The sequence below is a fragment of the Ammospiza nelsoni genome, chromosome 14 (assembly GCF_027579445.1).
Source record: "Ammospiza nelsoni isolate bAmmNel1 chromosome 14, bAmmNel1.pri, whole genome shotgun sequence".
NCBI classification, from domain to species: Eukaryota; Metazoa; Chordata; class Aves; order Passeriformes; family Passerellidae; genus Ammospiza; species Ammospiza nelsoni.
In genome coordinates, this window is record NC_080646.1 from 3,845,543 (window position 1) to 3,858,639 (window position 13,097).

At 43.2% G+C, this 13,097-nt stretch overlaps 1 protein-coding gene across 1 annotated transcript in view; it reads left to right on the forward strand.

Annotated features, from left to right (window-relative positions):
* IGF1R (insulin like growth factor 1 receptor) overlaps positions 1-13,097 on the forward strand; it is a 166,998-nt gene that overhangs the window by 126,210 nt on the left and 27,691 nt on the right. The window contains exons 3-8 of the mRNA XM_059481994.1: positions 721-1,033; positions 3,509-3,654; positions 5,079-5,223; positions 8,894-9,108; positions 11,076-11,202; positions 12,435-12,673. Of these exons, the coding sequence (XP_059337977.1) occupies positions 721-1,033; positions 3,509-3,654; positions 5,079-5,223; positions 8,894-9,108; positions 11,076-11,202; positions 12,435-12,673 (1,185 nt within the window). The remainder of the gene's footprint in view (positions 1-720; positions 1,034-3,508; positions 3,655-5,078; positions 5,224-8,893; positions 9,109-11,075; positions 11,203-12,434; positions 12,674-13,097) is intronic.

Sequence of the window (13,097 nt, forward strand, 5' to 3'; positions counted from 1 at the left end):
AAATGCTTTCACATAAAACAAATGTCTCCATAAATTTGCACCCCTTTTTTTCCCCCCCTCCCTTTCATATTTTGTTCTGTGAACCCAGAATTTGAGGATAAGGCAGAATTCTGTTATGCTCTTCTGGGGAAAATAGTAGCTCCATAATTCCTTGGTATTTGATGTGGATGATGATTTGATACTTTATTAAACCGCATTTTGCACACATAAGCAACATTGGGATGCTGCACTGGGGTCAGCCCAACCATGTGTGCTGCACAGAGCAGTGCTTCCTTCTACAAGTGTAATTAAGTTGTTTTGAAGGAAGCTTGTTTTCTTGCCAATAAAAGACCAATTTGAAGTACAGATAGGAAAGGCAAGAAATGCTTAGAAAGACAGTAAGTCAGCATGCCAAAAAAAAATTTGTCCATAATACTAGGGCGATGGAAAAGGTTCCAGTACTGCTTGTTTCCATTATCCTTATGTTGATCTTGCTTTCAGCAGTTTTCTTTATTACTTACTTGGTTCATGTCATAAATTTGATCTGAGAAAAAGATATTTTCAGGCAACTAAAGCTGAGAAAACCAGAATTTTTTTACAGTAGTGGGTTTGGTTTCTTTTCAGAGATGCTCCAGAGTGCAGGGAATGAATCTCCATAGAGTTGCACAGAGCAGAGTTCCTTCTCTAGTGCCACCCACCCCGACAGGTGATGCTCACGCTGCCTTGCTTTGTGTCCTGCAGTGTGCCCCAGCTCGTGCGGGAAGCGAGCCTGCACAGACCAAAACGAGTGTTGCCACCCCGAGTGCCTGGGGAGCTGCACGGCGCCCGACAACAACACGGCGTGCGTGGCCTGCCGCAACTACTACTACGAGGGCGTGTGCCTGCCCACCTGCCCCCCCAACACCTACAAGTTCGAGGGCTGGCGCTGCGTCACCAGGGAGTTCTGCTCCAAGGTCCCCGCCACGGACGCCAGCGAGTACGAGCGGTTTGTGATCCACAACGACGAGTGCATGGCCGAGTGTCCCTCGGGCTTCATCCGCAACGGGAGCCAAAGGTAACGCAGCTTCTGCCTGCTCGTCCTCTCTGGGTTTGCCACTCCCTCTTCAGGGCAGCTGGGGGGGGCAGGTTACTTGGGGTAGGGGCGAGGAATTTCAGTGGGGGATTACGCAGCTCCCTGATGAAAGCTGACTTACACCTTTCTATGAGGAATCCACCTGATGGGGGTGTGTGGTCCTGTGCAGCCTCAGTGGGCTCAGGTTCTTCAGAGGGCTGGAGGAGGTCATGCCATGCAGAGCCAGGTCTCCAAGTAGAGAGTAACAAGGCAAAAGTGAAGCCCAAGGTTAGAGATGGCTGATGACCATTGTCACACAGAACAAAACACAGGAGTTACCTTGCCTTGCATATTATTTGCTTTATGTGTGCCTGCATTTTAGACATGAGTATTCTTCAGTGTATTTAATTTGATTTCTCTTTTTTCACTATTTCCAGGAGATAACAATGGTGTTTTAGAAGGAAGTGATCATGTAGATGGTGACAAAAACAATGCAGCAGCCAACAGTATCATATAGAATAATTTCTTGTACGACTGTCACTCTCCTCCTGTTTCTTAATTGGAGCAATGTTTGCTTGTGATTTTTGTAATTTCCAGTGGCTTAAGCAAGCAACCTTCATTACCTACTGTCCCTTGGAAATCACAGACTTTCAGTAAAGGATAGTCAGTGTTCTAGAATTTGTAGTACTTCAGTATTATGCTAAAAGATATCTTTGTAGGCTGCTGTTTTCTGGAAAGGTGATTGTGGTGATGCAGCAGTTGTGTGTCTCCGTGTGCGTGTCATCCATCTGTTCCAGGCAGTCTTCAGTTGGCATTTGGATGTAAGCAACTTAACACAGCCTTTGCCCAAATCCAGATATTCACCTGAGAAATGCAGCTTTTGTTATCTGCTGGAGCTTGTAGTAGCAGCTGTTCGAGCCGCTTACGCCGGAGTGCGCGGCCATCCTGTCTTATCTCGGTGTTGTGCTCTCTGCAGAGATTGAAAGGAGCTGTAACTCAAGGCTAGTAGATGTTCCGTTCCCCAGAGGTGCTGTTAACAAATAGTTGCAAATGGAAAGCGTTTCCAGCATTCTTTGTATATTTAGTTGAATCCTCTTTCTTGTGTCTGCCGCTTTTAGTGGTTTGTGGCATGTTAAAGAGCAGGATTTTGAAATAGGAGCTTACTACTTAGAAAAGGAGCTTCTTTCTGTTATGGTTTATGCATGGAAAACTGTTATCAATTTACATGTTTCTTTAAGCCTCAGAGGAAAGTGGGTTCACTTTCTTTTTAAAAAAATAAATAGTAAGCCTCTGTCCATCAGTGTTGTCAGCAGAAGTTTTTGTCTTAGGAGCTGGATTTGGATTTTTTCATTTTTATTTTTCCTCTCTAAAGTGATACTAGGTGGAGTAAGTAATTGTGAAATGCTAAGTAAAATGCTAGAATAAATTGGAAAATGAAAATTACCTTCAGTGAGGAAAGACATTTACTAGGAAGAGTGATCAGAGGGCCTGCGTTGTGCGCACATGAAGTGTCCAACTTTGAGATGAATATGTAGGAAAAAAACCATGGAGCATTTAAAAAGCTCCTGCAGCCAAAGGCTGGTCTGCCCTGAGTTCTTGTTGGTTGAGTTTGGCTGCTAAAAGTGCTTCTGAGTGCCTGTGAGTATAAGGAGAAATGAGGCTGTGTTTCAGTGTTGCCTCCCAGCTTCTGGCAGTCTGGTTTCTCTGTGTTTGGGGATGTGTGTTTCTTGATGTTCCCATCTGTATCACCCATTTTGAACCTGCTTAGACTTCTGGCCTTCCTCTCCCAATGTCTGTTGCCAATTAGTTGTCCTTGCATCAAGACACAATCTTCTGTTTCCTTAAACTTGCTGCTTTAATGCCTCTTAAGCTGTAAGAAGTAGTGACTAATTGACTGCTCACTTTCTCCACATTCCTCCTGACTGTGTGTCCCCACAGTTGTCTTTCTGAGTTAAATGGCCAGGAGCATGGAATTCCCTAGTGCAGAGCTTTAAATATTGGTTTATGGACATGGACATAGACAACTTTATAAGAATGTGAGCAATATTTTCCCATCTGCAGTTCTTGGCTGGCCTATTTTGTGAGGTTGGCCTGGATTAGCATGAAACCTCCCTGCACTCTGAGGCTGCCTTTGTAAAGGGAGGGGAGGGGTTCCTGGGAATAATTCAGTTGTAGTAAATGCACAGTTGTAAGGGCGCTGGGTTTTACCTGAAGTGCCTTTGACTTTGGAAGGACCACAGAACCTTCCAGAAGCTGTCAGACTGTGGGTATGGGTCACTGTATGAGTTACAGTGCTCCAGCTTCTCTGGAGTGCAGCAGGCAAGAGTATCCTGAACAAGCATGACAGCTTTCATTCTGGCCTGGAGGACTTTCCAAAGCTTTAGAGGGAAAAAACTTCCAAAATCCAACTCGGAGCAGTCTGTAGACTCAGAGTTGTATATCACTGTTAATTTTCTATGTCCTCCTCTTTCCTCACAGCATGTTCTGCAGCCCTTGTGAGGGGCCTTGCCCCAAAATTTGTGAGGATGGGAAAACAAAGACCATTGACTCAGTCACATCAGCACAAATGTTGCAGGGATGCACAATTCTCAAGGGAAATCTGCTGATCAACATCCGCCGTGGCAGTAAGTGATCGCCCTTCTCTTGGAACCCTGATAAGGCTGCTTTTCACATTTTTCCTTCTGTCGTCAGCGTGATGATAAGAACATTAAAAACTCAGCAAGCTGTTTGCTTTCCAGGCCCAGAGCAGTGCTCCTGTTTGATTTGGCCCTCTGCAGCTCCGTCCTGCCCCATGTGGGTGGAATGGGTATGCAGCTCCCAGGGAAAGCTGGTATTTTTGTTAGGGTTTTTTGGCAGGACAAGGAACCAAGTTTAGGCAGTTAGATGAGCAGTGGTTCCAAAGGGGTAATAAAGGCCCAAGAAGGTGGAAAAGTTGGAAATCCTTGCATCTGGATAGGTAAATAACTTGTCACATGGCATTGTAAGACTGCAGAGCCTCACTTTTTAAGGCAAGGTGTGGTGTTTTGCTAGAACAGGGAATCCAGAGTGCTGGGAGCTCTTATGAAGCCTAACACTGTGCTGCTGGATGGTCAGCGTTAGTGAGCTGGCCACTTCTGTCACATGTCTTGAGCAAGCAATGGATTAAATTTGTCAGAGCAGTGATTCATCATCCAGGGAGGTGTTGACAGTTGATGAGCTCTTAAAAGCAGAGTAAAAATTGCTGTTAGTTTTTATTGGACTTGTATGTCCCTATGGAAGGTCCCTTTTAGTTTCATGAATAGGATTGAAAGATTGGGATCTGTTTGATTCCCTGCCTCATGCTGAATGAAAGCTCCAGGGTTTAGTTACAGCAGCATGTGGATTTTTTTAATTTGTGGTCCCACTGCTCCAGGTACAATCTTCCCTTAGGGGAAATGTTCCTGTTAGCTGGGGCAAGCATGTGGGAGTTTTTTTTAATTTTATTTAAACATTATTTTAGAGTGCCAAAGAGCATCTGATTATTTGGTATGGAAAAGTGAGTTATCTGGAACATGCTCCATGGCAGGAGGACTTCCTGATGGTTTTATCTTTGCTGTTTCATCAACTGGTTCAGTTTTGTAGCTGAGGAGGAACATACCCTCTCCTCTTCATCTTCAGTCTCATTCTCTGTTTTCCAGTGGAGCTTTCTGCCTCACCTTTGCTCCATACCCAAAGAGCAATTCCATCTCGTGGTGTGTGCATTTACATGAGGGTCTTTTCATCCCTGCCAGAACGCTGGCTCACCATTTGGTGCTGGCTTCAGAGGGCAATGCCCATGGAAAAATCGGGTGTTCCAGTATGGAAAAGCAAGACTGGTTTCCCACTGTTACTCTGTGGCTTTATTTTGCCCTTCAACCATCTGGCTGCACAGGCAGCTGTTCTGGGGGAGGAAAACCAGTGTCTCTCATTTTCAAAAGCAGCAAGTGTAGACATCATCTTTTACTGAGCTACTGCTGGACAAAGCAGAATAGTCAGAATAGTCAAAGCTGTGAATTCTGTTACAATAATGGTTATCTTCTTCTCACTGTAGATAACATTGCCTCAGAACTGGAGAATTTTATGGGTCTGATAGAGACAGTGACGGGGTATGTGAAGATTCGGCATTCCCATGCCTTGGTCTCCCTGTCTTTCCTGAAGAACCTGCGGTACATCCTGGGAGAGGAGCAGGTGGATGGGTAAGTGTTCAGATATTTGTGACTGCAATTTCTCTTTCACAGAAAGCTGTGGAGAATAAGTCTCCTTAAACCCATTTACTTTCATTTATGGACTCTCCTCTTCCACTAATATGCAGGGTTTTTCTCCTCATGAACACCTCTGCACAGCATTGCTCATTTGCATCACTGTCCTAATCAGCATGTTCAATTGAATATATGACAAGTATTTTATGGTACCTTTGCTGTTGCTTTTCACTTTAGTTTTTTCTGGGTAGATTCTTTACATCAGTAAAGCAGCTTTGTTTGTTCTTTTTGAGGAAAGAGTGTCTTCAGAAACACTTGGATTTCTTTGTAGCTCTTTACTGTTGGGTTTTAGAAGAGTTCTATGAAGAAGTGAGCTGAAAGGAAATATGAACGTTACTGGCCAAGGGGTGCAACTGGAAGTGAAATACAGTGCAAGTTGCAATTGTTTGCAACTCCCTGAAATGTTAGCATTACATGGATTATCTACTGAGCACGCAAAAGACTGGTCAGGAAAAGTTGATCCCTTGAAATGTTTGCTGTGGATTATATTGCTTCTATAATTACTCACCATGTGATACTTATTGCTGCACATAACTCCTGTTTTCCTATGATGGTAAAAGTTTGTCAAGGCAAAAGTTTTTATCCCTGCAGAGTGTGTGATGCTGAGGTGTGGTGAGGGTCCAAACAGAGAAGTAAATAGGTGCAGCTTTGAAGAAGAAAATGGGGCTGAGTGGGGAGGTAAACCAGATCTATAGTAAAGAGTTGCTTGTGCTAAAATTCCTGTGTTAGGAAATGACTGCAGTTACATACTAAGGGGCAGGGGCAGTCTCTTTGCTTGGAAGATGCCTGGCATAATTTAGGCATTACCACAGTCTAAATAACATGTCCAAAAATACTTAGGTGGAAGTAGGCACCTGACAAGGAAGGACTGAGCCTGAACAATTACTTGGGCAGAACTATGAGCAACAGAGAGTGGGATCTTAACCTGGAAAGCAGTGGGCTGCTGGAACAAGAGCTGTTTGTGCCAGCAGTGCCTTGAGGGGGGAGGGAGAGGGTAATTTAAGGCCCATTATGATTGTTGCTCATTTCATGATTGACCCCACAGCCACGGTCCTTTTATTTATTGAACTGGACTGACAAAACAGCACTGCAGATGTTTTGTTCCTTATTCAGTTGCTGTTGGCTTGCCTTGGTTATCATGGAAAGTTTAGAGGGAATCTGCTTTGTTTGTCTTTAGAGTTTTCGTTGCCTCTTTTGAAAACCATGTCTGTAGAGAACATGCTTTCACAGCAAGAAAGTTTCTCCTTGCAGGTAGGGAAGCTGAGATGGAGATGTGCTGCCAGAGGGGTCTCAGTGTCTGTTGCAGGGTTTTGTTCTCTCATCTGGTGCTGACTGTGCCAGGCCCCTCCATCCTCTGCTGGGGTCTGTGTGTTCCCTGCTGTGTGCAGGGATGGTGTGCAGGCAGCACATCCCAGAGCATCCCAGGTTGGGTACTGGAAAATGAGCAGTGTGTGGCCTTCAGGAGCAAGTGGGGAGATGATGACTGAGGAGGAGTTTCAGTTGGGACACTGACCTGCTCTGATGTTGTGTTTCAACCTCTGCAGCAAACTGGGGGACAGCCTATAAAATCCAAACAACCTCCCCCCTGTTTTCTACACCATTTTGAGGCAGAGGTATCAGCTGTCAGGCCTGTTGGAAGGTGTGAACAGGATCTGTAGCTGTTGTGTGGTTCCTCACTGAGGAATTCACGGCTACTTTTCCTGGGATCCTTGTTGTCAGGGTGTGGTGGGCTCAGACAGTCTTCAGGAGAGCAGCAAGGCCTGATGTAAGCACAGCATTCCAGCAGAGCAGGCACCCTGTGCTGAGAGTGGGTGGGGAGTGAATGACACCCTCCAGACCTGTGGTGACACCTGGCTGCAGTGCAGGCTCCCATGGGGATGCTCCTCAGCTCTGTGCTGATTTTGGGGGGGTTTCTCAGCTGCCTGTGTGTGAGTGAAGTTTGGAAAAGTGAGTTGGGTAGTTTGTACACTGAGGTGTGAGGCTGGATTTGTATGGAGGTTTCAGAAACTCATATATTTAGCTTTTTAACCAAGGCAAGAAAACACTTAACTTTAGTAAAGTGCAGTACTTTGAAATCAACACAAGGTTTGGTGGTGTCTGTCAAATCCCACAGGCACTTCAACATCCTTGTTCTTTGCTGGCAGAAAGCATTGAAAGCACAAACATGTCTCTGCTCTCTTGTTAACTGAGCACATTCTTCTCAGCATCTGTGTGAAGTGGTACCAGGTATAGCAACTTCATTAGAAATCAAGTCCTGGGTAATTAGGTGACAGATGGAAATAAGAAAAACAACTTGTCTTTCACATTATTCTGAAAATATGCTCTGCATTACAAGAAATGGCAAATCTGTGCAGATTGGAGCCAAATACAAAGTTTTTGTTTCCGATTGCGTGAGGGAGGAAGTAATGCTAAATTTTAAATGGAATAATTGATGGAAAACCATAAATGAATAATATGATAGCTTTTTATGAGCCCTGTGGTTTGTTTGCCACATTTCCCTGTAGAAACTCTGTAGTTAGAAGGGTTTGTAGAAAGCCCAGTGTAGCTCTGTTCACAAGATCTTAGCAGTGTAAGATGGGCTTCATTGTGTTTATAGTGGATTTTGTGTTGCTGTAGTTAATGATGAAGGAACTTCCCAGCAGAGTGAAATAAATGCTGCCATGGTGGGTTATCTTGATTTAGGTTCATCAGCTACACAGACCTTTATCTCATTTCCCAGTGGTGCATTCCTGTCCCTGCTGTCCCAAATATCAGTGTCCTTGCAGGTGTTGTCTTGCAGCTGATGTAGAGCCTACAATCTTGCTTCTGTTGCATGTATGCTTTTTTTCCCAATTCAGCCCAATTGAGTAGTACCAGGAATTTCTTCATAATATTTAATAGGGCTTTCATAATATTTAATAGGCCTTTTGCATACAGCTTTGTATACAGTATCTGTGGAAATAAAGGATGTGCATGTTATTCCAGGGCTGTGCTTAGGGAGTGGGCTCAGCACAGCTGCCTGTGTTTAGTTCTGTGCTCTCAAGTGTGGATCCTGTGCAGTCAGTGCAACTGTTTGCTGTTGGGTTTTGATGTACAGGTGCAGCTGTACTTGGCACAATGTGGGAAATCTTTATTGGGCCAAGAGGTAGAACAGAAAGGCAAGGAAACCTCACAATGCAAACTCTGAGTTGCTTTTGTAAACATAAGCAAGAGCTGTGTTAATGACTGTGTTTTATTGTCAGAACTCCAGAAGGCTTTTCCTTCCATAAAGTACCTAAGGTTACTGCTTCCCATTTGCTACCAAATGGAAAATCCAGTGTAGAGACCTGCTGTTCAGAGGACATGAATTTATATATTCCTCATAGCAGCTCCTATACAACTCTTAAAACACGTTGGAGTGGGGTGGAGATGGTGTGGTGTCACCTTTGAGTCCTGTGTCACCCTCATGTCCTTGCCCCCTAAACAGTCAGGGTTAACTTGCTCCAGGGGAGAGAAGAAAGCCCTTTGCTGAACACCAGTTTAAAGTAAGAGGGAGCAAACCCAATATTTCAAAGTTTTCTTATAGTAAAGTACCTTGTTGGACTGAGCTGTGAATTAAACTATTTTTTCTTCAAAAACTCCCTTCTAGGAATTATTCCTTCTATGTGCTTGACAACCACAATCTTCAGCAGCTGTGGGACTGGAACCATCATAACTTGACAATCAGTGAGGGGAAAATGTACTTTGCATTTAATCCTAAACTGTGTGTTTCTGAGATTTACCGTATGGAGGAGGTTTCAGGAACCAAGGGACGACAGAGCAAAGGAGATATAAATCCAAGGAACAATGGGGAGAGAGCCTCTTGTAAGTAAACAGACAAAAAAATCTCAGTGCCAACTGCATAGGGGGGTGTCACAAGAACAAACCCAACGTGATGATGCATTGCTGACCATTGCAATATTTACAGTTTAGGATTTGCAGGAGGCTTTCAGCCCTTCTGTTTGTTCATGCTTTAAATTGGAGCTGTGAAAGTACCTTCACATGAGTGGAAAATGATGTTGTTACACAGTCCCCATCTCATCTGTAAAACCCACTTGTTTGAGATGACTTCTTCCCAAATTCTTTTGTGACAACAGCAGCAGATAACAATAGGAGCGTACCTGGGAAATGAAAAATGAAATCCAGTAGTTTGGTGTATCCAACAAGGAGCAATTTCTCAGTCTCCTTTGTAACTGTGGATCATTATAGGGATTTTCCTTTCTCTGATACTTATTATTTCTTGATGCTAAGGAAGCAGCTGAATAACAATTCCAGAGACACCAAAACAAACTGTTTCTGTTACATTCAGCTGCATTTAAGCTCCTGCCTTATACTGTACCTGGTTGCTAGAAATGCTTGTTTCAAACTTATTTTGCTCTGCTTTGTTTCAAATTGCTTGCTTTTGTATTCAGAAGACTTTTTACTGTTCTGCAATATTAAGCTTGAGCATATCTGCATTTAATTCTGGATTCTGCAATGGTCAGAGTTATTGGAAAGTCCTCTCTTGGCTTTGGTGGCTTGCACATCAGGTCTCCAGGTGCAACAGCACGTTTGAAAGCAATCTCTCTTCCAGGAATTAAGAATGCCTACAAGTTTCACCTCAAACCCTTCAAACTGGCAGTGCTTTTTTCCCTTGGTCTATTTGTGGTGTTTTTGGAGCTGAGTAAACTAAGATGGACATTGTGTATAAGTCAAGTCCCCTTGTTGTGGATGGTGCTTACAAAACTAGGACACGTAGTCTGCTGAATGTCTCTTTGGGCGCGCTGCAGACACGCAGATGGCCCAGATCCTGGTTGTAAGCACCCTCCATTCTTTGCACGTTCAATAGAGCAAAGCCTTGCAGTCCTGGAGGAGTTACAGACACACAGCCAGGCCTTACTACCACTGAGGCCAGTGCCAGCTGCTGCCTGCTTTTTTAAGAAAGCAGCACAGAAAGCTTTCTGACTCTGAGAAGGGCAAAAGAATCAACAAAAGCTCAATTGCCTTAGCACCAACAGTGCCAGTGTACACGAGGGTGAAAACCTCTTTATTTTCAGAGCTTCTATGGAACATTAGAAACCAACTCACAGTTGACAGAACACAATTTTCTTCATCCAAGAATTAAATTTTTAAAATGCTATTTTGTTTTGGGTTGGAAAGCTCAGTGAGTTGGTAGTGGGAAGCCATTCATTTCAAAGCTGTGGGCTTCCATCCAGGTCTGTTCAGAAGAGTAGCTGGAAGCTGCTGCCATCAAATGGTTGTGCCGTATATGAACTGAGTTTTGGAGTTCTTGGTCCAGCCTCTGATGAATGGGAATGTAAACTCCTTTGTCTTTTCCATGTTGTTCAGTCTCCAGAAAAACAAATGGTAGTTGTCAAAAGTTGTCCTGGAGAGTGAGCACACAGAGGCTGGTGACTGCTCTGCGTGTGCTTTGGAGGCAGATGATGAATTCAGTGCTTCCAAAACCAGTCCTGTGGATAAACAGGGCTTCCATTCCTCCCTCAGGGAGACTCTGAAGTAGTTTTCAAGAGCTTTCTGATGATGCATTAAAAGAAAATCCGCTTCAAAAAAAATTAATAACAAGTGGCTCAAGCATTTTTTAAACTGATTGCCAAGGTCGCTGCTTACCCTTAAGCACTCAAATGTAGTAGGAGGACAGAGGAAGCTCTACAGAGACAAAGGCTGTTGGTATCTGGTGGTGTCATAGGTGCTACTGGAAAGGCTCCTTAGCTAAAACTGATATCTAAGAAACAAGAAACACTGACAGGTGATGTAATGCCAACTCTGGCATATCCTGTCCCTTTGCATTGCAGGTGAAAGCAAAATTCTGCATTTTGTTTCCAACACGACGCTCAAGAATCGGATTAAGCTGACGTGGGAGCGGTATCGCCCTCCGGATTACAGAGACCTCATCAGCTTCACTGTTTACTACAAAGAGGCGTAAGTAGATGTCATCAGGGATGAACCAGGGCAGTCCAAGGGAGGGCAGAAGATTCTGTTCCTACTGCAGGATGGCTCATCCAGTTTGTGTATTTCATCCTCAAGTCCTGCTTTTGTTCTGATTCTTTTCTTGGTGGAGCACAAGCCGTCTTTAAAAAGAGGATTGGTTTGAATGAGTCCTACAAATGGATTGCAGATCCAGCAGAAGGTTTCAGATTTGAAAAAAGAGAAAGGTGGATGGCTTGGGTCTCCTCAGGGGTCTAATTTGGAGCTCCTCCTAAGTCACCATGTTTACTGAGATATTTGCTTTCTCTAGGCAAAGAATTGACTAGAGAGCATGCCAGGTCAGGAGTTTGCCCTGCCACCTGGATGAATTGTCTGCTCAGGGTTTGGGGTTATTTAGACTATCCAGCTTTGGTCATTTCCTGCCTTAGTATCTCTTGAAAATGAAGGTGTGGGGCAGTTACTGGAGAAATCCAAACTACTTGGGAGATGCCTCTGCCTTTGCATACCCTTGTAATGGCTCAGATTTAAAATAACTAGAAAAACCAAATGAGCACAGAAATAACTCTCCAAGCAGTCTGGAGGTGTGAAAGGGAGGTTTGGGATGCTGGTAATGATACATGGAGTAGAGATGTGAGACATGGAAGCACAAATGGTTCATGTCTAGCATCACTTGGAAAAGATCATTGTGATGTTCTACAATGAAGCCAGTGATGGCAAGTGTACAGATATTAATAACAAGAATTTGTATGCTCTTTCACTAGTGTTACAACTTCTGAAAAGTAGAACTGTATAAATGTGTTTGTATTGTGTGGAAATAAAAGGGTAAAAAGCCCACTGGCCTGGTCAAGGCAGTCTTGAAACTCTGGGTTCTTTATGGTAAAAAGCTTGGCCACTGTCAACTACTGTTTTGAGTTGCTTCTGTTCAATATATGTTTATTTAAAGTCTAAATATGTCTGAAGCATTTCACTGCCTGTTTTGAGTAAAAAAAACAAGATAAATTTAGAGTTTTTTTGGAGAATGTTGCTTTACTGCTCATGACTAAAACTGAACTTTGAATTTTGTACTGCTTGGAAATACTGTTTTTCCCTAGTATATTCTGCTGTGGAAAGCAAGTAAGCTTTATTTGTTTCATTGGACAACTTTGAAGCAAGGTACTCTTATACATATATGACAGTCTTTGAGAGAAAATAACTATTTGTGCTACTTTTTTCTTTGAATATTTCAGACCATTCAAAAATGTGACAGAGTATGATGGGCAAGATGCGTGTGGCTCCAATAGCTGGAACATGGTTGATGTTGACCTGCCCCCAAACAAAGAGAACAATCCTGGAATTCTGCTGCAAGGGTTGAAACCTTGGACTCAGTATGCTATTTATGTCAAGGCTGTTACCCTCACAATGATGGAAAATCATCATATTCATGGAGCAAAAAGTGAAATCATATATATTCGAACCAATGCTGCAGGTGAGATGCTGGGCTCTGGGGTGAGAGGTTGATAATGCTGCAGGTGTGATCAGTGCATTATTGTGCAAGTTCTGTTGTTGATACAGAAATAAAATTTATATGTAGATGATGTGCATAGTGCTAGCAGTTTCACTAATTATGAAAGTAGTATTAAAATTTGAATTAAAACTGGTTTTTTAGATACTATTTTCATTAGGACCTATGGGAGCTTCTTGGAGTTAGAATTTCAGGCTTTGTAAAGATTAATTTAAGTACAACTTTGGATTGGGACTTGGTTGCAGTTGAATCCTTAACTGTTGGCATAAGTAGAAAATCCTTTCTTTGAAATAAGTTGGTGTTTTTCCTTGCAGTATAGAAATGCATTGGGATTCACTCAAAAGCTTGCATGGAAATACCTTGTAGAGTGCTCTAGATTTAAATACCT